Below are 27,958 nucleotides of genomic sequence, written 5' to 3' on the forward strand. Positions count from 1 at the left end.
AAAACTGGGTTGGGGATGATAACGTGGTAGCAAAAGACCCTGACAGGCACTCAGGGTCTCAGACCAGCAGTCATGGTTTCACATCAATAGTGATGGGTCCCATCAGAAGATCTGAGATGTCCAAAACCACACAATTCTCATGAAGTCAGGAGAAACAACCAGCAAGCACACTTTGTAGGAGAGTCTACAAGATACTTCACCATCACCACGTGAAGTATACATACACCACTTCTGTGCATTTACATACTGTGCAATCAACATAGCACTGAGACACTTGTACATCAACAGTCACTGCAGTAACCGCTAAGTGATGGAACAAAGTAGGGGTCAGCAACAGAGGAATGGATTTATAAACGTGTGGTGTATATGCACAAAGGAATGTTTCCAGCCATAAAGATGAGTGCCATTGGTGGGGAAATGGATGCAACTGGAGATAATCACATTAGAGTGACATAAGCCAGTCTCAGAAAGTCAAGCATTGCATATATTCTCACTTGCAGCTCTTAGATTTTATACGCTATACATTATCATGTATGCACATAAGACGTGAAAGAAGTGTCCAAGGGAACAAAGGACACCATCAGGGGGACAAGAAAAGGCTGGGGAAGGAGGTTTCAGGGGGAACATGCTTAGTGTACTAATATATACTTACATAAAAATTGAAAAAAAAATAATAAAAAGAAATAAAACATCAAAAAATAAAAATTAAACTGCCATGGTTATGGACAGCAAGAAACCTCAGGAGACCTGCACTGTCCTTACATCTTTTCTGTGAGGAAAATTTCAGAAAGAAAATTTATTTTAAAATATAATGGTGTCTCACTTGAAAAATAATGTGAGTTTGCTTTTGTACATCTTTTGACAACACTGCTGGCAATTCCATTTATTCATTCAGTGTGACCCTACTATGTGCTAAAAATTTCTACTGGTCTATGGCAGAATTGGAAAGGATGAAAGAAAAGAGCAACTTTGGTTGGGAAATGGAAAGAAATTAGCACAGTTCAGCCCTTACTCTGTTCAGGTTGCTTGCCCTGGTACAGCTTTGAAAGCCATAGAAACACAGCAAACAAATTCACCAAAGCATTTCTGCAAGTACCTGATAGGCAACCTTGACCTTGAAATAGCCAAGAGGACAACCAATTCAGAAATGCCTCTTGGAATAAAAGGGGGAAAGCAATTAAGCTCTTATAGTGGAAATCAGGCAGAGAGAAGTGCTGGGTCCACCCAATGAGCGGAGGTAGGGAACGGCTCATTTAAGTGCAGTTATCTGAATTTGAATTTGTACATATTTGCAAGTGAATACCCACGGTATTCTGGACTCCACAGATAGGGCCATCCATCATGGGAATAGCTGTAACCATGAGGGGTAAAAGAAGATTGAGGTGGGGAAGAAAAAGAAAGAGAAACCAAATAGAAGCTGAGATGATTTTTTTCTTCTCAAAAGACTTTATTCCTAATATTCACAGTCTAAAAAGGACACAATGACGTAGATAACTTGTTAATGAGCTAGGTATGGGTTGTCTATTCCCCAGGGCAGGATTTCCAACTGACAGAGCTTGTGTGGGTCTAAAAAGAACGAATGAGAAATTGAATGAGAAATATACAGCTTAATCTTTTAGCAACTCGGATGTGCCCTGGCTGATGGTGGCTCCTGTGGGCAGAGGTGATGAGGAGCTCTGGCCTGTGAGGCCTTTGTGGCAAAGGAATGAAAACCTGTAATGTATATTCCAGGAAATCAGTTTGTTGAGTTTGTTTGGCCAATTACGGCAATCCATCAAAGGAGTAACCTCAAACACTAAGCCTGGGTTCACCTATCTTAGGCAGTTCTGAGGCCCTTGTTCCAAGCTTCAGTCTCGAGCAAACAAAACATTCACAGGAGACAGTCTAGCTCAGTGTGACGAGGTCCCTACTTCAGCTGCCTCTGTGATGCCAGGTCTCTGACTTAAAGTCACAGTCTTCTTCAAAGGGCTTGCCCTTGAGGATCTGCATTCCCTAAAGCCTTTCAGTTTCCCTGTCAAATGTCAACAGGAAGCTGGTCCCAAGATGGCCTCTGGGGTGCTGTGTCTAACCTTGTTTCTCATTCTCCTTCCACTTCTGCATAGTTACTTTATCCTTTCAGATCACTGAGAATCTTGTGTCCCCTTTTCAGGATACTTTCTCCTGTCTTCTCCATATACACACATCCAACAACAATGCAGAATCCTTCTTACCCAACATTTCTCTTGATTCTTAAGGCCCCCAGTGCCTCTCTTCACCCTGTGCAGTGCCTGGCTTCTAAACCATCACAACTGGTACTCCCTCTCCATCTGTCCCAAGACACTCAGAGATGAGACCATAAGTTTGGCACAGAGCAAGGATTTAATAAATATTGACATTTAGTTTCAATAGCCTTTTAACACAGGGGAATTACTCAACTGAATTCTGTCATTCTTGTCACAGGCAATGGACCAGATTTCCCCAGCCCACTGTAGATGCTCACACCAATATTATGTACAGACAAGTTGAGTAGGAACCTTGAAAAGCACGAAGAAGACCAGCTGCTTTCCTTGAACGGTTAATCTTTAAAGGGCCATTTAACTTTCAAGTGGAGATAGTCTTGTTTGTCTTCACTTTCTCACTAGAATGTCCCTAAGCCAGAGTGGCAACATACAGACAGGACAAACATTACTTAGGATAAGAACCTCGAAAATTCCCTAAGTACAGCAGTTCTCTGTCTCTACTCATCTGGCTGCTACCAGGAATCTTGCCAGATCAGCAATTCCCTCCTGAGAATGATAGCTATCATTTGCTTGGGCTGTTGAGCCAGCTTGCTTTCTTCCCAGTTTCTTTTTCTCAGATGCCCTTCCCCTTCTCTAACATTTAAGGAAAAGAAATAAATCTGAAGATGCCTTTGTTAGCACATAAAGTCAAATATATTTCAGGCAAAGGCAGCCGTAATTACTTCCCATGCAGGCCCTGTCATGATGAAAGCTGCTAGCTTGCTGCTTTGAATTTTATTATTTTATTTTTAAATGAGCCTATAACCTATGAGATGGGTCTCCTAAAATAAAAATTTGAAATAACTAAGGATCCCTATAAAATACATATAGGGGTAATTATACTTTTTTTTTTTGGTGAGACAAAAGGAAAAAACCCTAATAAATGTTTATTTCTAGCCTCTTTGCATTACTATCTATACTCTATAGAAATTAGTTTAAATATAACTATTATTTTTTCATTTTGCAGGAGGATTTCTAAAGACCCATTAACCAAAAACGTCACTAAAACAAACAAACAAGCAAACAAACAAACAAGCAATCCAGAATGTAATCTTTTATCCTTCAGAGATGAGACCAAACCTTTAAGACAGGCATACATAGTTGCTCACAGAGTGAGTGTGGTCTGCCTGTGTATAAAACCGTTTCTCACTCAAATCATAGCCACCTGAATTAATGCAGATGAAAACAAGTTCCTTTATCATATAATATTCATAAAGGGCCTACCTTCAAACTAATGTGAACTGGCCAATTTCATGTTTCATGACAATATTTAAAGGTACCTTTTAGACTGGTGCTTCCAACAAGTGAGGGCTTCAAAGAAAGCAGTGATGCTCTCACTCACTCTGGCACCCACACATTCCCATTTTTATTTTTTTATTTTTTTGGTTTTTCGAGACAGGGTTTCTCTGTATAGCCCTGGCTGTCCTGGAACTCACTTTGTAGACCAGGCTGGCCTCGAACTCAGAAATTCGCCTGCCTCTGCCTCCTGAGTGCTGGGATTAAAGGCGTGTGCCACCACACCCGGCTCCACATTCCCATTTTTAATGTTCTCTGAGTAACACCATGTCAACAGTCACGAGTTAGAGCTGCACTGATAGATTAGCTGAAGGGTAATTGGAATGTGCAGGCTCATGTATGCTATAAAACCAATATGGGAGAAGGATAATGGTAGAATTTTGGCTGTGGAGAATGTGGATGTTCAAGGGACTTGCTTTTAGCTTTTAGGTGCTTAAAATATTTTCATAAATTATTCAAAAATAGTTTATTGGTTCTCACGTTCTCAAGTTGATGGTTTAACAATGTATGAAACAGCGCTGGAGGTGCTAGTGATGTGTCTGAATGGAAACGCCCCAGCTGGCAGTACTGTTCCATGAGTTTAATGAAACCTTTCTGACATGGAGCCCTGCTGCTAGACGACATAGGGATACAGGGGCTAGATTTGAGGGTGACAGGCAGGCCCTGACTCTTGTCTTGTTTCGTGAATGCCAGCACTATGTGGGCAGCAGCCTATTTCTGCCTTCCTCACCATGATGGACTCTGAAGTCAGGAGCTAAAATATGTCCTTCTCACCTAAACGTCTTCCTCCTTCAGTTGATTAGTAACAGAGATGAGAAAAGCAACCAGCACAATAAATGACACTTTTCCTTTAATAGGGCCTATTTCTACAGGACCTGGCTAAGAACCAGTCTCCTCCATGCTTATCAGAATGAAGGGACTATGTAAGTGAAGCAATGATTGCTGTTGTGAAATGTCTCAGTATGTGGAGACTTCCTCAAGCCCTGTTGGACACATCATGCCCATGATACTTCCCTCCTTGTCTAATGGTAGCTTGGGCCAGTGTCCTTCTCATCCTGTAGATGAGGAGAGGGACCCCTGGGCAGGTGTCCCTGAAACTCTTTCTCATTGGTGACACCAGACTCATGCATTTTAGGCTGTCACCACCTTACCACAAGGAAACTTAATAATAATTACTTACAAAGAGAGACCTGAAGAATCAGCAGAAATGATATACAGGGACCTATCATGACTGCCCTCTGAAAGACCCACCAAGCAGCTCAAAGAGTCAGATGCTGCTGATATGTGCACCCAACCAATGGACAGAAGCAGCTGACCCCTGTTGAATTAGGGAAGGCTGAGAGAATTTGAGGAGAAGGGTGATCCTATAGGAGGACCAGCAGTCTTAATTAATCTGGAGCCCCAAGATCTTTCAAATACTGGACCACCAAACAGACAGCATATACCAGCTGATATGAGGCCCCCAACACACATACAGTAGAGGACTTCCGGGTCTGTGTTCATTCAGAGATGATGCACCTAACCCTCAAGAGACTGGAGGCCCCAGGGAGTTTAGAGGTCAGATGGGGTGGAGGGTGAGGGCATCCATGTGGAGACAGGGTGTGGTGGGGAGGAGGTGTGGGATGTGGAACAGTTGGAGGGTGGGAGGGGAGGGGCAGGGAATGGAATATGAAGTGTAAAAAATGAATTACAAATAAAATTAATTTTAAAAAGAGATATCTAAGCCAGCAATAGGGGTAACACTATACAAAAAGCATAACTGGATTAAAAATGAAATGGGAACCCAGGTAAAGGCAAGGAGATTGCAAGTCCCCATTAGTAAAAAAAGGTTTGAATTGCTCAGGTAAGTATGCTGGCAGCAAACAGGTGAGGTAACAATCCAAAGACAAGAACACAGGGACTCCTGGTACCCAGACTCTCTGGATAAAGTCAAAATCGCCACAAAAAGTTGCTTAATTGAGGCTTCTACTTGTTGTGAAAAGGCCAAGCATCACTGTTTGTGAATAAATAAATTATTGGGAATAAAACCCAAAGAAAACAAAAAGTGTAAGTGGTTTGTTTCTTTAGGTACAGATGCACACCAAAGAATGAGATTGGATTCCAAAATGCTTTGTGTTTTAAACCCTAGGTTTTTTTGTTTTTTTTGGTGAGGACATTAGAGCCATCTCTAAGAGCTTGGGGGTGGGGGACCAATTGATCAGGCCTCTTTTCAACTTAATGATTTTCATGATGACTTCCAGCAGACCTTAAATGGAGCTAATCTATTTACACTAATAAAGCTGCATCTCCTGTACCAGAGAGTGGAGTAGTGAACGGCAACACTGGCTGTGATCAAATGCCACTCCAAGGCAACATTCTTCATAGTAGTAACACGATCTCATCTGATGAAACAATATGCTGTTGCTGCTCTCCATAACTCCCTGGGAAAACAGAAACGGTTACTGGCAGCGTTCTGCTCTATCTGGGAAGGTAATACGTTTGGGCATCAGTGTAATTATCTCCAGCAAATAATTATACTGAAAGCAGCCGTATCTACCATGGCTTGACTGGGATTCCTGCACCTATCCACCTATCAGTAATGTTCACTTGTAACCCTGTAGCCTCCTACAATTCAGACCATCCTGGGTATTTGCTTTAACAGCAATACTTCCTCACTGATTCCCATGGCTAGGTAGAGGACTGAGTTGTGTACCTCTCAGCCCACATCTACACGGAACGTCATAACGTGACCTAACTTGAAAACAGGTTCTTTGCAGATGAAATTAAAACTTGGGATAGAAATATACAAGATTAGGATGGCCTTAAATCTACTGAAAGTGTCCTTATGGGAGTCAGACAAATGACAGGGACAGGGAAAGGTTATGCTAAGGAACTCTGGTTCAAGAAACCAGAGTTGTTTCTTGAACAAGAACAGCAATATCCTCCAGAAAGGGTCCCCTCTAGAGCCTTGGAAGAATTGCAGATTCTGATACCTATAACAGTGATGGAGTAAACTATTTAAAGTTTTCAAATATTTATTGATTTGTTTGTCTGTCTGTTTACTGTGTATTTGCACATGTACACACATATGTATAGTACAGTGCTTGTATAGAAGCCCAAGGACAACTTGCAGGAGTCACTTTTTCCCCTTGGGTTCTAGAGACTGAACTCTGGTGTCATCAGTTTTGGTAGCAAATACCCTTACTTTCCTAGCTATCTTGCTGGCCCCACAGAATTGGCTTCTTTTGTTTCAAGCCATTGTTGTGTTACCCTGCTTTTGTGGCCCTAGGAAACAAATCCACTGACTCTCAGAGCTATGAGCACCACATGCTGCTACTGATCTCCAGCCAGCAGAGGGGTTCCGGGAACAGGACACGGTGGAGCTACAGCAGCTGCTCTTGCCTGCTGTCAGGCTAGGGTATAGGGGCACTAGCAAAGTCACTGGGTGTGTGTTAGAGTGAATGCAGGTTGGTGGGAAAAGGAAAGCAGCCTGAAGATCCAGTGGGAGATAGCAGGATGTGAAAGAGCAGTGACAGAGGTCAGAAAGCCATAGAAGGGAGAGCTACGGAGCAGACAGGAACTGACTTAGAGTGCTCAGTGCTGAGACTAGTCTCATGTGGTATGAGGAAGGAGGTGGAGTATGTTTTACAGTCATTATCCCACTTAACCATTATTATGTTCCTAGGCCCCCAAAATTATAATTTCTATTTTCCAGGAAAGAAATAGGTATCGAGAGGCTAAATAATTTGGTCACAGTAAAGAAGCTATTAAGTGATATGGCTGGAATTCATTTGTATGCGATTTCAGAGCTTATGTATAAAGCTTGGTTCCCAATATAAAGTTGAGCACTCTATTACAGACTTGACTAGAGTAAATGCCTCAGCAATAACCAGGTTCTCCCTCTCAGGGAAATCACTGATTATAAGCAGCAGCAATCTTCAGAGAAGTGGTGCTGATCCTGGATGAATGCTGAGATCATCTGGGCATCTTGCAGGGAGTCCCTCACGCCTGGCCAACTGATGGCGTGTGGGCAGGGGTACTTTTAGGAATCTTCCTGGGTGACTTGGATGGGTCATGTTCCTGAGAATCACTGCTCTAAGCCAGCAGGTGGGAGTGGGAAGTGTGGCTGGCTGAGGAGGAGGTGAGAGTTTGCTGTTTGCAGGCAGACTGTAGCTATTTAACTTTTCAGAAGTGACTCTGGCAAATGCTGGGGCAGTGAGGAAAATATAATATGCTTTAAATGTTCAAGATGGCTTACTGTGTTACTCACACAGCTTATGTTTGTTCCTCCAGTGATAGGGAATTTGAGCCTGAGCCTCAGCTGGAGAAGCTGCTTCTGTCTCATATTGCCCTTCCTGAGTCAGAAAACGTGGGCTCCTGTCCTGGGAAAGCACGCTGTAAAATTTGGAAATGTGCTAGACTAGGAAAAAGCTTTTGCCACTGTGGGAAATAGTGGTTTGTTTTTTTTTTCAATGTCTGGGTCAGCATGAAACAATGTAGAATATTTCCTTAACATGACTATGGTTGCTCACCACATAAGCACACACAGCATTAGGTCTGGAAACACCTCACCCTAAGGCTGGGCATGGCGACACTGAAAGTTGCTTCTTCAACCTTAGATTATATTAAAGTCATGTGCAGGGCTACTTCAACCCTGGTATAAAGTTTGGGAGTCTGGTTCTCACAAGTTCCCAGGTGAGCTGCACGAGTCTAGGGCACTGATTTTCAAACACAAATACACAGACACTCAGATGGTGACATCATACAAGTGCAGTCTAAGTCAGAGGTCTGATGCCTACAGATAGCTCTTTAGCTACTAATAAAGGCAAAGATATAGCAGTGTGATGGGAGAGGAGATGTCTTTGGATCTCTGATCGGATGGTGCCCTCCCATTCAGCATTCATAGGTAAGAATAAGAAATATGAAATATTGTTACTGTCAGTTAAAAAACAAACAAGCAAACATCAAAGAACATCTACATTAGCAAACAACAATACATAAGAGAACTAAAATTGAACCAGAGTTTGACCTCTTCCCTCATGTCTATTCTATAGAATAGAAATCTCTGGATCACCTCAATGTCCTCAAATAAACGAGCCTCAAATTCCATGTCCAGCACGATGATCGTGAAGCCTCAAAACTATACAGCCATAATATGGCTTAGGAAAAATGAGGAATTTTCCCTACGAGACCTCCTTAGTTTAACTCCAATCAACAGGCTTAGCATTGCAAGAGTTGAGGCCATTTTTTGCAGGAAAAATAGTGTCAAACTCTTAGAAGGCTAGATGAGTCAAACCTAATCCTGCCCTTACATCGGAACATCAGAGCATTTTAATTTAGCAATATGTTGGTTTTGAAACTCAAGATTAGGGATTTTGTACCATTAAGGACATATGTCTTTGCAGTAATGAAAGCATTATTTACATCTACCCATTTGTTCATCCATTTATTAAATACTGAATTTGAGGACCAGCCAATGACCTGGATTTGATCTTCACAGCTCACATGTTGGAAGGAGAGAAGGAACTTGGCAAGTTGTCATCTGATCTCGACACATGCACCAAGGCCTGTGTGTCTACCACATGTGCAAATGCCATTTTTATAAATATTATTAAATATCCTAGTTATTCTAAGTCTATTCTGGAACCAGAAGAGAAGCAATGGTAACAACTATCCAAGCTCTCTGTCTGCTGTAAGTGCTTTAGAGCTAAGGCAGATGGTCCTTTCCTTCACTCTCTGGGAGGCAGTGTGGGACAGTAAAGGATTTGGAGCAATGTTCCTCTAACTATGGCAACAGCCCAGTATCCCCACAATCTGTTGTGAATATACACTTTCACAAGATACAATAAGAATGAGTTACTAGAAAAAGAAATTCAAAACCTAGAAATATATATGATATAAGTCCTAATTCATTAGATTCCCAGACAGTGTCAAAGGGCTAAGAACAATCAAAGTGTCTAAATGTTCATTCTCAAACCTGTGTCTGATGGCACAGAGATAGGTAGCTTGCAGACAACCATAGTCCTCAGACTATGATTTGGAAGCTGTTGTAGAACACAGGGCCCAGGACCACTCTTCCCTTTGCTAGCCAGAGGACTCGGGGTAGGTAATTTAATTCCATTGTTTCCCATGTCATTATCATAAGATCATCGAAGAAGTTCCTGCCATACAACCAAAGCACATATAAGCCAGTGAACAGAAAGCACTTGGTAGAGGGCTGGCTCCTAGTCAACACGGCTAATGTGCTGGCTGCAATGATGCGCGATATTACTTTTGTCATGCCTGCTCATCCTGCTGGGTTATGCCATTTGAGGGCCACATCTAGCACAATATTTCACCCCCAAAATGGAGCTTGATTCTTTCCTACTGACGTCCTTTCTTCCCTCCATGGAATGACCATGAAAAGTAAAGTCACCAGTGCCAGTGCATCTCAGCACCCCAGATGTGTCTCCTCATGAGATGGTGCCTGGGCTGCTCCGATGCCATGTTTCTCCTCCCAGAGGAGCACGCACTTCACTTGCCTGTCCACAAATGCATGAAAGCCGTGATGAGACTGCTGTCCATCCTTCTCCCGGGAAAACCCAACTGGGCTGATGACCAGTGACATGGAAGCTGCCTCAGGGGAAGACCACATGCTCTCCTCTGTGCTACGCCCCGAGAACAGCACCGCAGAGGGACTTCTTTACGCTTCATGTAACTGAGAACTTTGCCCACCTGTGTCTCTCATGTATTGCTCCTGACTCCCTTACTAATATGTCTCACACTCTTGGTTAGTATGTTTTAGACCTACTTAACACATTTTCCCATATTTAACTACACTTACATTTAATTAGAAATACAATTAACCAGTAGACATGAGGATACCCTTAAGAAACAAACATTTTAGTATGGGCAATCATGTTAGAAGAATTTTGCAATTGCTATAAAGAAAGAGAATTTTTCAGGATGGAAACCTCATTTTTCAGAGAACAGAAGACAGATTTAATAACCATTTCATCACTACTTTGCATCTCCAAAAATATGCAGTTTTGATGTACAAAAGGAGGTAAGACCATAACCATATACCAAAGGCAGTATCTTAGCTCTGAGTATGAACTTGGAGGTTAATAGCTAGAATGGCTTTGGTCTTAAGATTTCCTCACTTGTGTGAGAGGTCAGAAGGAAAACAGGTCAAGTAGAGTTCTGACCTCACTCAGACTGGAATAATTGGTTTTAAGGACAAAAGACACAGTTACTAATACAAAATGGTGGGTGACAAGTTTGACTATGATCTGACAGGTGCATCATGGACTTCCCGGAGGTGACATTTATCTGGCAGTGTACACAGCGCAGTATGTGGTTATGAGACTCAACATGCATTTGCTATTTAAGCTGAAAATGGCCATGTTTAATAAGGCGAGTCTTTAGTTCAAATGAAGGAACATTAACAAAGAACTAACTCACAGACGTATGGTCAGTGTTGAGACAAGGTGCTAGGGATGGTGAGGAATCAGAGACTAGTAATAGCAGAAGGCAAGGTGCGAGGAGGAGAAACTGTGCTCAGAGCCCAGACAGAGTTGAGCTACAGCTATTGATGAAGCTTCATCGCCCAAAGTACGAGAAAGGAGCTACTCAGCCTCCTTCTTCTCCAACCTTCTCTTTCCTGCTGCTGCTCCCTCCCAGTAGAACCCACTTGGTAAGATGGCCATAGTGGCACAGCCCATAAGGGTTGGCCTCAGCATACATGGGGAAAGGGGAGGGAAGAATTGGAACAAAGGACCTGGATAGGTAGCAGTTTGAGAAAAAAAACCTTCCAGTTGACATGAGACATTCATTGAGATTCATGTCTTATTAGTGGCACAGCAATCTAGAAGGGAGAGGGAACAGTGGACACACAGCTGTGACACCCCTCCCCCTCTCCGCACTCACCAAGAGCATGTCTAACATGACAGACAGTGCACACCAACAACTCCCCTTATCTATTATCACAGAATTTGATTATAATTAGACAACCCTTGAGAAAGTTCTAGCATGCCTCCTAATTCTAATGCACAGACTTTACCTAGCTAGGTAGCACAGCCAAAGAGACGACTGAAGCAAGTATGACCGCTCCGTGTATAGCATTGCTGAAGAGCGTAAACCTTCTTTACCCTGAGCTCCTCATATGGTGTAATTTATGGAACAATGTGTTTGTTCTCTGTTCTTTTCTTGAGACAAAGAGTCTCACTATGTAACCCTGGGCTGGTCTGAAACTCACTGTGTGGATCAGGATGGCCTCAAAATTACAGAGATTCACCTGCCTCTGCTGGAATCAATGGTGTGATTTACCACACCTTGATCACTGTTCTTTTTGAAGCAAGATTAATGTTACTGTCAAAATATATCCACAACTCAAACTCATGACTTGCTTTCATTTTCTATTTATTATCATTCCATAAACGAAATGTATATAAAATGTATACCACAGGCCTATGAAATAAAAATATCTATTGTCAGATAATTTTTATGGCCCAGACATCATATCTTTAAGTAAAATGTTCAGTATGAACAAAATTACTACTTGAATAAATGATCTGCATTTTAACACCAGCTTTATTGGTTTAAATTCTCTGAGCTAGTCTAGTTATTTACATGAACTACCTAAAAACACAGTTCAGAGAACTGACTTCCCACCTGTAAGTGGGGTTACATAGGGTACCTAATTTCATTCTTGCTAGTCTTACTCTGGGATGCATTCACCAGTGAAAAACCAATTCTTTCAAGGACAGATTCTAGATAAATAGTAAAAAGTTGTCTGAATGTCAGTGAGACTCAGTATGTCTGCTTAAGTTACTTCCTCTTATGTTGGCCCTGTTGGATATAGAACCAAATGGTAATTCTTCCTCTTTTCTAAAGTTATGACTCTTCCCAAGTCATAAATGGTGATGAAAGGACAGTAATTTTGGAGCTGGAGAAGATAGTTCAGTGATGAAGAACACTGGATGGTCTTCTAGGGGACCTAGGCTTGATCCTCAACACCCATTTCATATGGCTTACAATCATTTGTTTCAGGAGATTCAAGACCCTGTTGTGGCCTCTGCAGGCAAAAGGCACACACATGATACACAGAAGAACAGACATGCACAATACACTTTAAACAATTAGGAAAGAGCAGGTCTTCCTGACTACCTGTAGAAGAGGCCTCTGCACTCCCAGAACCTTCATGGTGTCTGCATTAGCTAGGATCTTCAAGGGGTCTGAGGTTTTGGTGACGCCTTCAATCTCCTTGTTGATCTCAGCCAGGACCTGATTAAGGAAGATGCTCTTGATATACTCGGTGAGAAACTCTCGAAGAGGACACTGTTTGGCAGGGCCAAGTCCCAGGGCATGCTCAATCTCCTGAATAAATCTGGAAGACAAACAGAGAAAAAAAGGTGTTTAAATAGATCAGAAAAACATAAATACGACATCGCACACATTAGTATCTTTGGGCTCAGGCTGTTTCCATGGAGACAGCAAGGACATCAATGCATCTCAATACAAGTTTCAATTTTTTAAAAGATAAGTTATTTTACTAATTAAATGAAAGAGAATGGAACAGAAAAGCATGATTTCTATGCGGGGTGTAGCAAAATACTTTGATTAATTCTCAAAAGAAATTAGACTATAGGAGTCAAAGGAAAAGTATGATGAGAAGAAAACAAAATTATAGGACAAATTAGAGGGCAGACTCACAAATAGTGCCCATTTCTCATTGAAATTGCTTATGTATAGTTTGTGAGAAATATGAGTCTCTTTCATTTACAATGATCCCGAGTTTGCAGGCTGAGAATGGGAAAGAATAGGAACTGGAAGACAAAGGAGAATTTCAACTTTATTTTTAATGTTTTATTTATTTTATTCAAAAATTTATGGTATATATATCAGAACATTAACAGTTGTTCTTAACTCACAGATGAATATATATTATTGTTTTCAATTTTCTGTAGAGGTAGCCTTGCTTTCAATGGTTTATTATATATAAATTTAATATATATGTAGTATATACATTTACTATAATAGTTCAGTTAAGTAATACCAGCCCCCAACAACATAGCTTAAATCTTATAGAACCACAATATAGTTAACATCATCTATTCAATGTAACTACATAAAGCCAAACTATGATGTTATCCTAACAGAATTCTGCTTATAAATAGCTGTTGTGCAGTGTGGCCAGTAAACAATCACTTCTTTCCATTCTACTGCAAATGGCCATTGTGGGCTGCCTATTTAGTTCATATACAGAACTAAAGCTTGTGGTTATGTTGTCTTCTTGTCACCAAGTAAAAAGGCCATATGGAATTTTATAAAAAGCAGATAGCCAAAATAATTGGGTAATACAGATAAAATTCAGGAAGAAAACTAAACGAGATGATACCAGAAGTGAAAAGAGAACTGGATATAAATAATGTTATAGAAGAAATACACAACCACACAGTTTTGACACTGCCAATCCAGAAACACATGTAACGAAAATAAAACTTCTCAATATAAACCCAGAAATTGGCTGTGATAGGAAAGAGGGCCAAGGATAAAGAGGGATGGTTCAGCAGACAGAGCAAGTACTGCTGGGAACTCCTGGAGGCAGTGATAGCAAGGGAAAGAGGTGGATAAGACGCTCACAGTTGACTAAAACAGAGAACCACAAACGTTTGCTAAGCACAGAAGAGATGCACATGCAGATGCACAAAGTGCATGATGCAGAGCCAGAAGCACCACTCAAGTCCATTTGGATATCTTAAAATCACTTTAAGTGTACTTCCAAGATGCCAGCTACTGAGCATAGTTTAGACTGTAGTTTTGTTGCTTTTAATTTCCACATACGTTTACAAGGGACAGTAAGAGTTTTTAATGTTCTGACAGAACTTTCTAGAAAACACAAACTAATTAAGAATAGCTTGCATTGTTTCCTTACATGGCCATTTTTACAGTTCCACAATGTTACACAAAGTACATTACACAATGTTACACAAAGAACAAAATGAATGTTCAGAAAGGAGAAGAAAAAGAAAGTCAAGACAAAAAAAAAAAGGAGCATATAACTGGTCAAACACATTTTCAACTTATATGAAAAATGCTGTCTAGAAACCCCCAAAGACCTTAAAGAGAAGTGGTCAGAAGGAGGACTCGAGCCTTGAGGGTGAGGAAGCAAAATTCACGAGGGAGGAAAAACCGCAACTTCATAATGACACAATCACAAGGAACTCCAGCATCCTGACTTTTGAGCCTATGTGACAGGCCACATCCCAGAGGTGAGAAAACACCATGTGTTGATGTGTGTGGGAGGGGAAGGAGGTGTCTTCCACTGGCACCGATGCAAGGGAAAGCAACCCAGAGCACATGGTTGCAGTATTACTGAAAACCACACGTGGATTTCCTTTCTACCCAGAAACACCACTCCTGGGAAATACTTCCAAAAGCTAAGGACAAAAAATCCCCTTAATGTTGATCAATTAGATGAAAATGAAAGAACAGACTAGTACATGCCAGAATGCTGTGTACCTGTGTCTGCTCTCCAAATGAAAAGGCTTTAAATATATGGATATGAAAATTCCCAGTCAGAATGGCTAAGATCAAAAACTCAGGTGACAGTAGAGGCTGGCGAGGATGTGGATTAAGAGGAACACTTCTCCATTGTTGTTGGGATTGCAAGCATGTACAAACACTCTGGAAATCAATTTGGCAGTTCCTCAGAAAATTGGACATAGTACTACCTGAGGACCCAGCTATACCTCTCCTGGGCATATATCCAGAAGATGCTCCAACATGTAATAAGGACACATGCCCCACTATGTTCATAGCAGCCTTATTTATAATAGCCAGAAGCTGGAAAGAACCCAGATGCCCCTCAACAGAAGAATGGATACAGAAAATGTGGTACATTTACACAATGGAGTACTACTCAGCTATTAAATCAATGAATTTATGAAATTCACAGCCAAATGGATGGGACAAGGAGATATCATCCTGAATGAGGTAACCCAATCACAAAAGAACACACATGGTATGCACTCACTGGTAAGTGGATATTAGCCCAGAAGCTCAGAATACCCAAGATACAATTTACAGACCACATGAAGCTCAAGAAGAAGGAAGACCAAAGTGTGGATACTTTGGTTCTTCTTAGAAAGGGGAACAAAATACACACAAGAGGAGATACAGAGACAAAATGTGGAGCAGAGACTGAAAGAAAGATCATCCAGAGACTGCCCCACTTGGGGATCCATCCCATGTATCATCACCAAACCCAGACACTGTTGTGGATGCCAACAAGTGCTTGCTGGCAGGAGCCTGACATAGCTGTCTCCTGAGAGGCTCTGTCAGTGCCTGACAAATATAGAGGTGGATGCTCCTAGCCAACCATTGGACTGAGCACAGGGTGTCCAATGGAGGAGTTAGAGAAAGAACTGAGGGGCTGGTGAGATGGCTCAGTGGGTAAGAGCACCCGACTGTTCTTCTGAAGGTCCAGAGTTCAAATCCCAGCAACCACATGGTGGCGCACAACCATCTGCAACGAGATCTGGCGCCCTCTTCTGGAGTGTCTGAAGACAGCTACAGTGTACTTACATATAATAAATAAATCTTAAAAAAAAAAAAAAAAAAAAAAAAGAAAGAACTGAAAGAGCTGAAGGGGTTTGTAGCCCCATAGGAGAAACAACAATATCAACCAACCAGTACCCCCAGAGCTACCCATGGCTCCAACAGCATATGTAGCAGAGAATGGTCTTATTAGACATTAATGGGAGGAGAGGTCCTTGGTCCTGGGAAGGCTTGATACCCCTATGTAAGGGAATGCCAGGGCGGGGAGGCAGGAGTGGGTGGGTGGGTGAACACCCTCATAGAAGCAGGGGGAGGATGGATGGGATAGTGGGTTTCCCGAGGGGGAAACCAGGAAAGGGGATAACATTTTAAATGTAAATAAAGAAAATATCCAATTAAAAAAAAAGAATGAAAAGGAAGTGAAGGTCAATGTCCATTTGATAGTATATAAGAACTTTACGCAAACTATATATTCTCATTTTATTATGGAGTATCGCCATGAGAACCCCAACAGGTGTCTCAAGGAGGTGGAATGAGTTGAAGTCTTACAAGTGGGAATGAAAATTTTCAATAGTTAGTCTTAAAAAATGTTTATTACAAACTGAAGGGTTAGCTAACTAGATTAAAATTGAATTAGAAAAAATTTAAATTGCCTACATATATCACAGACTAATCTTTGCAAATTACTTTCTAATTAGACCATATTTAAAGTTTAATTCCTTAAGTTTTGTTGCTAAGCCTATAACTGACTCAATAAATGCACTTACTACAGATAATCTTGCTATTGCATCGATTGTGCACCTCCCCTGCCCCATCCTCTGCCTCCACCTGCCTTTGTGTATGTGGAAGTAAATGGTAGTGAATATTTCAGGTTATTACAATGACAACAGAGACTCGAGGGATTCTGGAAAACAATGAGAAATTGAAAGAAGACTTATTTCAACAGAGACAGGGAAGAGAAAACCTCGTGAATCTTTAAAAGAAGGTGAGTAGAAGAAGGCCTGGGAGTGAGGGACAAAACCCGTTAGTTACAGCCACAATTTAAGCCATCCAAATTCCATATAGCCAGTCAATGTTTCTGACTCCATCGAACTTGCAGAGGAACCCTACCAAGGGCATTCTGGTCCTCTTGGGCCGGAGGAAACTGCTGTTGTTCCTCTATCTGCTACTGAACAGACGAGAAAGACTTTAGGGTCCCATTTGCTCCCATTAGAAGGACTAGAAGGAGTTTTCTTAACATAAGTACTGACATTTTCCTTTCAAAGTCTTTACCAACTGTACACACACGCTTTTAGCTAGTCAGGCCTGTTCTCAGAGTGAAAGAAATCTTAAATTAGCCACATTTTCTTTCTCTGGAGATGTGTTTGTCTTTGATGTCCTGAAACCATGAGATGGCCACCTCCAGCTCTGGTGGAGGGCCCCCATCCCTTTCAGTGAGCCATCTCTCTTGAATAGAAACCACTCATTCCCTACAGCATACACATCCATCTCCAGCGGCACCTCTAGGTTGATGTTGCCATTTTAACTTGAGGGAATTCACTCAACATGTTTCCAAATCTGCTCTCACAGCTTTGAGGGATCTGAGCAGAAAGCATGAAACATGGGAGAATTAAAAATTAAAGGCTGTTCTCAGACTCTTCTTTAGTAAGGAAATGGGAGGAATGGTGGTTATCAGTCAGGACAGTGGTGGGAATATGTTCATCAAAGGATACCAAGTTCAGTTAGACACAAGAAATAAACCCAGGAGATGTACTGTACAGATGGAGACAAAAGTTAATGCCTGGTATATATGGAAAGCACACAATACAATTTTAAGTATTTTTTACCACAAACAAAGTAAACATGTGAAGGGCAATCCTATATGTTTAGTTTGTGTTAGACATCTGTATCATGCTACATATCCCTTAATATGCATACTTTTTTAAACATTAAAATATGCAAATACATGAGTGACCTGTGCTTGCTTTGGCTAGAATGACAGAAAGAAAGACTGTTCCACCATGCAGCTAGTGCTGGGTAAGTGTGGCTGCGGCTCTAACAGTAGGTAGTGCTCCCCGTGTGCGAGTGTGAGGGTGGGGAGAGCTAGCAGGACACACTGATACTTAGAGGAAGGCTGAATCCTTTGCAAACAAACAAAGTACAGGATGACCAAAACTTCCATGTGGCCTGAAGCAAAGTATCAAGTGCTTCCTACAAGCCCACATGTGCACACAGCAGACTCTTGGAAGAAATATACTGAATAAGATACAGAGCAAAGAAACGCCATCTTTTGATCTCAAACCATAGTTCTTGAAACCAGGATGGAATCTGCCTGACAAACAGTGCCCTTCAGTCAAGAGTTCAGATTAGAGGATCCAGTGAACAATTAAGAAGAGGTGAATTCCACCCCTTACCCCCACCACGCCCCGGTCAATGGGGTCTTCTCTAAATCAGCTGTCACTCTGCCTCCCTCTTGGGCAATATGGCTGTTCACACTACTTTCCCCATGCCTTCCACAGAGTAGCATAAACTCGGTCTGTCACAGGAATGATCACATTATTAAATCAAACATCCGTTAAGGAACATTAGTCCAGATAACCCCACAATGGACACTTTCATTCTGTTTCTAGTGAGTTATTTTAACAAGTACAAATATCTTACATAGCTCCTGATTTTTTTTTTTTGTGGGCAACTTTATATTTTATTTCCTATTCCCCTGTCCCCAAATCCCCAAAACATTGTCTGTTTTTTTGTTTGTTTGTTTTCCCTACCAATAAGCATTTAAAAAAATGGTCTGTTGAACATGAAGCAAGAGCTAGAGAAGAATCATCAAAAGTCCCATTAAGACTCGTTACCTTTATGGGAGTAAAACAAACAAAAAACAAACAAACAAAACAAAACAAAACACTGAGTACTTTATGGTGTCAATAGAATCCCATTAGGAATGCAAAGACTTTATTTCAGAGTTTAGGTAGAACACAGACGGAACCCTGGGGAAGGGGTGTTATCTAATCTCTGGCAGTGCTGTCACATGGGGACTCCCAGACTTTCTCATGATGAGCATGTAAACACAAACTACAGGTGCATCTGTGCAGGGGAAAAGGAGACAATGAGAGTCAAAGGGAAGGCGCTGCATAATGCTGTGTGTGGAGTATCTAATTATAGGATTTTGAAAACTGTTCTCCAAATAAGCCTCCTGAACCAAAGGCTGTAAAACAGGAACAACATAAAGCAAAGGGTGAGTGTACATGACTAATTTTCACTGCAAGGTTAAAACTCGGATCTCCTTTCCTAAATTTAGTACTGGTAATTGTGTGTTTGTAAATATTAAACTGGATATTTTCCTTTTTTTTTCTTTATTTTTTTAAATTTTTTTATTTTTTTGGTTTTTCGAGACAGGGTTTCTTTGTATAGCCCTGGCTGTCCTGGAACTTACTTTGTAGACCAGGCTGGCCTCGAACTCAGAAATCCACCTGCCTCTGCTTCGTGAGTGTTGGGATTAAAGGCGTGCGCCACCACACCCGGCTAAACTGGATATTTTCATTTCATATTATTATTGAATGGAGGCTTTAAAAGTCTGTGCATACATGACACCTGCATTTTTAAAAAACTGATGTTTTCTTGCAGCAAGTTATTTGTTCTCTGGAATACAGAAATGAGCACCCTACTGCCTACATTTCATTCAATATTTTAAATATATATATTTTTTATTTTGATGTGGTTCCTATCTAGGAAATTTATAAACTAATTAAAAATATATTCAATAATCCCAAGCCCCTTGCTCTGCCTAGCCTCCTTATCACATATCCTATGTCATTGTAACGCATCACTTTTGCTTTCATTTCAACTAAAGAATTGGGCCGGGGACCAGCAAGACAAACTATCAAATACAGAGCATCTGCACCTCCTCTAGGCATGCAGCCCTTATTTACCTGAAAGAAGAGAGCTGCCTGAAGTAGACTTTTATTTTTTTTATTTTATTTTATTTTATTTTATTTCGAGACAGGGTTTCTTTGTGGAGCCCTGGCTGTCCTGGAACTCACTTTGCAGACCAGGCTGGCCTCAAACTCAGAAATCCACCTGCCTCTGCCTCCCAAGTGCTGGGATTAAAGGCGTGTGTCACCACAGCCCGGCTGAAGTAGACTTTTATTAGGACAAGGTCTAGTTAAAATCCCTACTATGGTTGATTTGTATGGAAAAGGAAAGCAACCTAGAACTCAAATAGAGTCAATGATTTTACTCCCAGACAGGAGCGCATCCTTGTACAAAGAGATGACAGCAGTTGTACAGAGAGGCAAGAATTGGGAATCTAATCCAACTAAGGCCATGAGAAACGCCCAAAACAACTTGATCTGCAAACAGAGAATCAACCCGGCACCTGTGGCTTAAGACATGTTTCATATGTACTTGATATTTCTCACATTAACATTTAAGACAGAACAAACTAGAAGAAAATTTGGGCAAAGAAGCGAAGAAGCCTCAGCAGAAATGGTTTGAGATATAGTCAACTTACTTGCATTATCTGAGTCAGAAAAGATCATTTAGGAATGATTTACAAAGGACTCATTCAGAAACAGCAGCACCAGCCATATTTAAGACCATAAATCAGTGGAACATGAAAACTGAAGAAAAATCCATAAAGGTTAATGCACATTGGAGCACATTTGCCTCTTAATTCATGGGAGTGAGCCACTGGCACATCGGGGAGAGACTCTCCCTCAACAGTCTGTAATTGTTCATGCTGAGTCTAACCACGATCTGTGCCTTTTGTATATAAAGATGTTCTGGGGGAAACGTACAAAATAAGCTCATCACTGCACAGCCCAATTGTGTGCCCGGCTCACGCCCCTAGGAGAGAATTTGCTGAACTAATGAAATCAGACGGGGTTTGGGTGCTCTGACTTGTAATGAGTGAGACTCATGCCTGGGCCTGAAGGAGAAACGAGGTAACTACCATTAAGTAGCAGGAGACAAGAGTATTACCTATGAAATTTGGACTCTCCAGGCTTACAAACAAATTTAACTTTCAAAAGTCTTGCTATGAGTGTATTGCAAATGACTTGAGACTGTGGTTAAGTGTTCCCTGCAGACTGAAAAGCACTTTAGGAGAAATGAAGTAAGCCTCTTTAAAATGACAGCTGTTAAAACTTTTATGCATATAATTTAGAAATTGAAATGAGACTTAAACTCTAACCCTTAAAATAAAACAATCTTTCTTTAACCCCTTAAGATGTAAATAAATAAGTCACTTATATGGACGTCTGAGCCAAGCCCAATGGCAAGATAATAATCTTTCCATTCTGATAGGGTTGGATTCTGTTTTATTGCTTCAACATATTTTACTTAAGTTAAATACATTCTCATGTTATTATATAAAGAAAAAAGCTGTCAAAAATTTCCAAGAAGAATTTAGCAGAAGCAGCCTGCACGTGACCTGGCAATGTGAGAACATCATAGTTAATGCACTCTTCTGGTGCTGGAGACCAGCGGCCTTCAGACACTAATATGAAATGCAGGGGAACATGGCCGACACTGGATCTGTTGCTACATCAGTGTTCATAACTGTTTACAGCCACAGCGCTCTTACCATATCTGTCTCAAAGAGATCCATAAATTTTCTCCATAAGGATTCTTCAATATGAATTTTAAAGGCACCCTAAGAGGACTGCACTATTGTGTCCATTTTCATAGGATGGCCCTGAGACGCCGCACAGAGGCAGTGCTGTGTGTAATCTCTGGGCTTTGTGTCACATGGGCCTTTAGATGCTGCAGAATGGAACACTTCTATATCTGCCAGTTGGAAGCAGAAAGGACAGCATCAAACTTGATACTTTCTCAAGATCTAATAGCTGGTAAGTAATAGGGCAAAATTTTGACCTTGGACAGCATGGCTCCAGAGACAGTGCTCGACTTAAGCCTGTTCTAACACATTCTTCTAATCCTCAGACATTCAGCTCTAGGGTCAAGACACCTGAGGTGGGCTATCCAAAGGCACAGGTTCAGACTGAAGTCTAAAGTATGTGATAGTGAGTAGATAGAAAAGAGTATATGATCTCGATAAGAACATTTTAAAATATCAAAAATAAATATTTACCTTAAAATATAGTAAATCTTATCTTCAGTTTAAACTGCAGGTTCCTGACCTGCATTCCCAATCACCTGCTAGGTACTTTCAATGGATCTCCTCCTGATAATTCAAATTATGTCTCATCTAGAAGAACTCTTTATTGCTGAGTTATGATTGTTTTTACAGTTCTCTCCTATGAGTTCCATATTTATACCACGATTATCACAATCACCCTGGATCAAGCTTAAAAATCACCTATCACTTTCTCCCAACTTTGCTATTTATGCAAGAAGCTTCCAGACTTAGAGACATTCTCTGTATGATGCTCACATATGGTCATCTGCTCACCTCTTTGCTTATCTGGGCAATATATCTGGAGTGTGTATCTTATGGTACCCATGGCCGCAAATGCTAAAGCAAACAGAGGGAACACTATATCCCCATAACACTCAGGGTGAGGAGCCCCTCACTCTACCAGTTACAACTTCCTGGAGGTACTATGGTACTTCATAGGTGTACATATATCTCCAGTGTATAATGCGTACAAAAAATAAGCCTAGTGCTTTTTCTCTCAGGACGTCCACGTAGTATTCTCATGGCATCCCGAATCTTCTAAGTTGTGGCAGAGCAGCTAGACTAGAGATTTGCAAAATTGTCCTTTTTTTCCCCCCACTGTAGCCTTTGGTTAAGGACTGATTCCAAGCGTAGAATGTCCCCTGACCTCTAAGTTACTTACTGGTCTTCAGTGGTAACTACTTTAGTTCAGTACGTCACAGCACTCCTCATTGTTCTACCTGTTTTTTCCCTCTGGTAACACAATCAAGCTCCTTCAGAGCAGGAACTATGTTTAATGTACCGTTGAATCATGTCCGAAGCATCCTAATTAATTCACTAGTGCCCAGTTAATAAATATTCTAACAAATAACAGTATTGAATTATTATTATAGCTTATTTAGTCTTGGTCATTAAGGGCTATGGCTTTTGACAGTGGTCACTATGCATGGGTTATTTAATGTTCTGTTGTATAAACATGGTTGGATAAACAAGATGAGCAGAGAACTGAGGTGGTGCAAGAAATACGGGAACATGTAAACTAGATGATGTGTGCATTGTGTTAAATGTATCAAAACGAGGCATTTTATCAGCATCTTAAAACTGAGCCTTGCTCTCCCATATGGAGCTCAGTGAGTTTGGCCTGATATGAAAAGTACTCAAGTATCAGTAACAGAAATCACTACTGGATATAATAATGGAAATTTGTCACGTAGCAAAAAGAGATGTGAGTACCTGTTGCGACAAGGCTGTTGCAAGTGTGAACTCACAGCTGTGACTGAATGCACAAGATGTGCATAAGATCAAACCACCCAAAATTCTATCATGGGGTGGGGGAGGGGCACATAAAGTTCTACCCTGGGCACCCCAAGAAGCTGGTAGTAATGGATACTGGTGTGGGGGGGGAGGATCTTTTTCTTTTTTCATCAGGGATGTGGCCAATGAAAGGTGCCAATCCAGTGGTTAGCTCTACATCCATGCTCACGCTGGCAGCACTAAGTGTCTACAGTGGGTAAAGAAAAGAGCACATGAAGTGGGGAAGGAAGAGTGGTGGTCGAGGCTGGGAGTAGGTGAAGGGAGGGAACGGGGGATTCCAGTTGATCAAAACACATTATACACATGATTAAATTCTCAAACAATTTAAGATTTAAAAAATATATGGCAGACAGACTAACTGGTTCTCTTTCAGGGTTCCTTAACAGAATGGGTTTTTATTATGTGTAGTAAATGAATGCCTTAGAAAGCCTAGCTTGAATGATCTCTAATGAGCCTATCTGGCAGCTAACCTTGTTCCATGGTCTTAGTTTGGATTATGGTTTACCCATTCTATGTTTACTCTTACTTGATTAATTGCCAATCTGAATGCACAGCAATCTAAGAAAAAAGTACCTACAAAATAATGTCATCCCCAGCAAACAATTATGAGATGAACCGCAGACACATAGTATTGATTGAATCCTGAGCCTTACACTCTTCTATCTTTATCTTGGTTTATTTGATTCAATACAACTCAACCATGATCATCTTCTCATCCCATAACATCACATGTGTTTTCTAGGACAATATATTTAATGAAAAATTAAATTATTAAATTATTTTATTTATTTACAATATAAATGTTGCCCCCTTCCAGGTTCCCCTTCTGTTCACCCCATCACCCTCTCCCCTTTGCCACGGAGAGGTTGCTCTGCAACCCACCCATCTCCCTCCCGCACTTCACTCCCCCCTCCCCCCCAGTATCCTCCCTTCCCTGGGCCATCAAGTTTCTACAGGATTAGGTACGTCCTCTCCCACTGTGGCCAGACAAGGCAGTCCTCTGCTACATATGTGCTGGGGGCCACAGACAAGCCTGTGTTTTCTTTTTGGTTGGTGGCTCAGTCTCTGTGAGCTCCCAGGGGTCCAGGTTAGATGATACTGTTAGTCTTCCTATGGGGTTGCCCTTCCCTTCAACTCCTTCAGTCCATCCCCTAACTCTTCCATAGGGGTCCCTGACCTCAGTCCAACAGTTGGTTGTTAAGTATCTGCATCTATCTCAGTCAGCTGCTGGTTCTCTCAGAGGACAGCCATGCTAGGTTACTGTCTGCAAGCACAATATGGCATCAGGAATAGTGTCAGAGTTTGGTGCCCACCCATGGGATAGATCCCAAGTTGGGCTTTGTTCACTGGATGGCCTTTCTCTGTTATATTTTTGTCTCTGCATTTCTTTTAGATAGGAATAATTCTGGGTCAAAAGTTTTGAAGGTAGGTGGGTGGCCCCATCCCTCCACTGGGGGCCTTGTCTACCTACTGGAGGTGGTCTCTTCAGGTTCCATCTTCCCACTGTTGGCCATTTCGGCTAAGGTTACCCCCACTGAAATCTGGATCACTTTGAACCACACACTATTCACTCAGCATTTTAATACAACAAAATGAGCCTGTATAATACTTATCTAGGATAAAAAGTGAGCTAAACCGAGTACTTTTTAGCTATTTTTGCCAATGTTCTATCACTATCCTTTCTCTTCCAGAGAGCTCATGCTTGACAGTTTCATTCATGCATCCATTATGAGCCAGGAACCAAAGACTTTTACTAACCCTAAAGGTCTGTTTCTTTCAAGTTTTCCTCAGTAAAGCTAAATAATATTTTAAAATTCTGTTCACAAAACCACAGTGTACAAAAGTGCAAATTACCACATTTGTATCCAGTCAGAAAGAGGAGTGTTTCCTGACTGCCTGAGAATCTGCAGGTAGATATGTATCAATAAACAGCACTTCCAATGGCAAAAAAATCTTATAAAAGAAATTTTATGGTAATGTTATCAATCCCCACAGAATTAACAACTGTCCCATATTATGGTGCTAACTACTAAAGCACAGAACAGATATCGCAGTGTCTATGATCACATGACTCTGCTCACTGCCTTACACTTTTAGGCTGCATATTGCTACTAACTGGAACTGAATATACAAGAGACAGCAAAGCCTATAGGAGTTGTTTGGACAGAAACTTTATATCTAAGTTACAGATATTTTGATCATATTAGATATTTTTGTCTGTCCTACTACATCCTCGGTGGTCTGATGCATAATTTTTTGTTGAAACAGAGGATAAGATTCATCCATAAAAGGCACCAAGTGTGATGATCCTGCAGCCCTGGAATTTATTTCTACAGCAAAGATCCAAGAACATGTACAACATGACACAAGCGATGCACAGAGGTCCGGAAAGTGTGAAGAGATGTGGACATCATGAAGGCTCCAGCTTTTTAAGGCCAAATCTGCACCTTTTGCCCAAGTTCAGTGTTAAATATTCCAGTGATAGAAGCAAACAAGGAATTAGAATATGTGGGTTTCTCTTTATCCTGGCCAACCATTCCCCCTATTAGCACAATTACTCTGCTAATGAGATTAAATTTGGTTTAACTAGAGGATTATTTTACTGCGGAACCCCCACGGACTCTGGTTCCCACAGGATCCATAGCTCTGCTGATGCACCCACCTAACATTCATTTAGTATTGAAAGCCAGGCGTAAGAACTGGGCCTGCACAGTAGCGAAGAAACACAAGGGCTTTTGTTTATATTGAAAAAGAGCCTCATTTAGTCAATCTGAATCTTCCTAATACCCAGTGAAATATTTATTAATGAGTATCAGCACAGCAAGCCAGGGAGTCTTATTTGCATTAATTTAAACCATAAATAATTGAAGGTAGATTTCATTCCTTAAGTCAGAGTTTCAGAAAAAATCCTCAGCATGCTGAATAAAGGAGGCCATTAGTGAGATGAAATGTATTAGAAGTTGGGGGTGGTAGGTGTTTTTGCCCAATCTTAGGCTGTGTGCATCATTTCTCAATTATACATAATTCATTATCCTGCTCTGTTCATCGCAGGACAGGAGTCACAATGAGACACTGGCAGCTTTTCCTCATTTCTCCAGGTCAGGGTTGTAAGGAACCTGTGGCAGGCAACGCCATTCATCAGGCTGTGAGATCTGCATGCACCTTTGTCTGCCTGTTCTCTGCTTGCTTTCTGTGAGGCATGACCAGATGCCACAATGCAGACAGGAAACCTGCTCCTGGAGAACTCAGCCTAAAGACATGTGGAATTGAAACAATTCAAATAAAATCACATTGAGGGATTGTAAACTATGGGGGGTGAAAGAGAGCAAGGAGACTTGAATGAGACAGGAAATACTGGCATGTATTGTAGCTACCAAGGACAAACTGCCATGTCCAATTTATGTATAATATACATTAAATACTCATATACTTTTATTTAACACATATGGCAGTATGCTAGATTCTGAGTTTTAAAAATTCTTACTGGGTGCTGTGATGAAGGAAAAATATCCCAACCTCATTTACCCACTGAGGAAAAAAACTAAGAATTATACAGGAGAGAGGCTCAGTGGTATGGACTGCTGTGTAATTCATGTGTTTATTCTACAACCGTCTGGACACTAGGTTCTTTGTGGGTTCAGTTTGCTTAGATGTTCTCCACTGGACCTAGCACTGTGCATCAGTAAACACTCACTGCAAGCCTTCTGCATCAGGTGAAGTGATGTCAGCTCTGAAAATGGCCATGGTGAAAGCAACTACTTAGGGTAGGCTTAGATAGACAAATGTGAAAATACATATTGTTGGTTGGTGTTTTTATCATGACAATGAGATCTACCTTCATTTTGTGCACGTTCTAATTCATTCATATTTCTAAGTTTATATATTCTGAAACCATTCAGAAATTAAAAAAAAATACTGCTGCTGAAATAGATTTGGGCTTCTTATTAGCTATGTTTGCAGTAATGTAGAAGTGGAGTAGGTTTATTGATTATTCATAAAGAGTAAATACAACATACCCACCCAACGACAGAACAGCAATGGGAAGAGGGAGTGAATGATGTCTTACTCGCAGCCAATGAGAAGAGGACCAATTTCCCCACCATTCCCATGCTCCACTCCTCTTGGGTATCTCAGGAATAAACAGCATTGTTAAGAAAGCAGTGGTGAGTGGAAGAAGACCTGCCTGTCTTCATGCCCCCCAGTCACCTTAGCCACTTGTCCATGTCATTTGCCCTCACCATGCTCAAGGGTCTACTATGTTTCCACGGAGGCTGTGATTCTGGTCAGTTGCCATGCAACAATCCTTTCACTTAGCTGGAAAAGGAAGGTTTAACCAACTCCAACCGTATGCTCTCACCATTCTCTTCCCATGACGATTTATGGACATTAAAATGCTAGAACGGAACAAGGGTAGAACATGATCTTAAAATGTTTATATGTTGCTCTTAGATGTGAGAAATTACGCATGACT

The 27,958-nt window shown here is 41.1% G+C and overlaps 1 protein-coding gene across 1 annotated transcript in view; it reads right to left on the reverse strand.

Moving 5' to 3' along the window:
• The window catches only part of Exoc4 (exocyst complex component 4), a 735,179-nt gene that overhangs the window by 212,080 nt on the left and 495,141 nt on the right, over nt 1-27,958 (reverse strand). Inside the window, exon 11 of the mRNA XM_021164590.3 lies at nt 12,681-12,900. Coding sequence (XP_021020249.1) covers nt 12,681-12,900 — 220 coding nt within the window. The remainder of the gene's footprint in view (nt 1-12,680; nt 12,901-27,958) is intronic.

The sequence above is a fragment of the Mus caroli genome, unplaced genomic scaffold, assembly GCF_978045245.1.
Source record: "Mus caroli unplaced genomic scaffold, Mus_caroli_1 scaffold_7, whole genome shotgun sequence".
In the NCBI taxonomy this organism is placed as follows: Eukaryota; Metazoa; Chordata; class Mammalia; order Rodentia; family Muridae; genus Mus; species Mus caroli.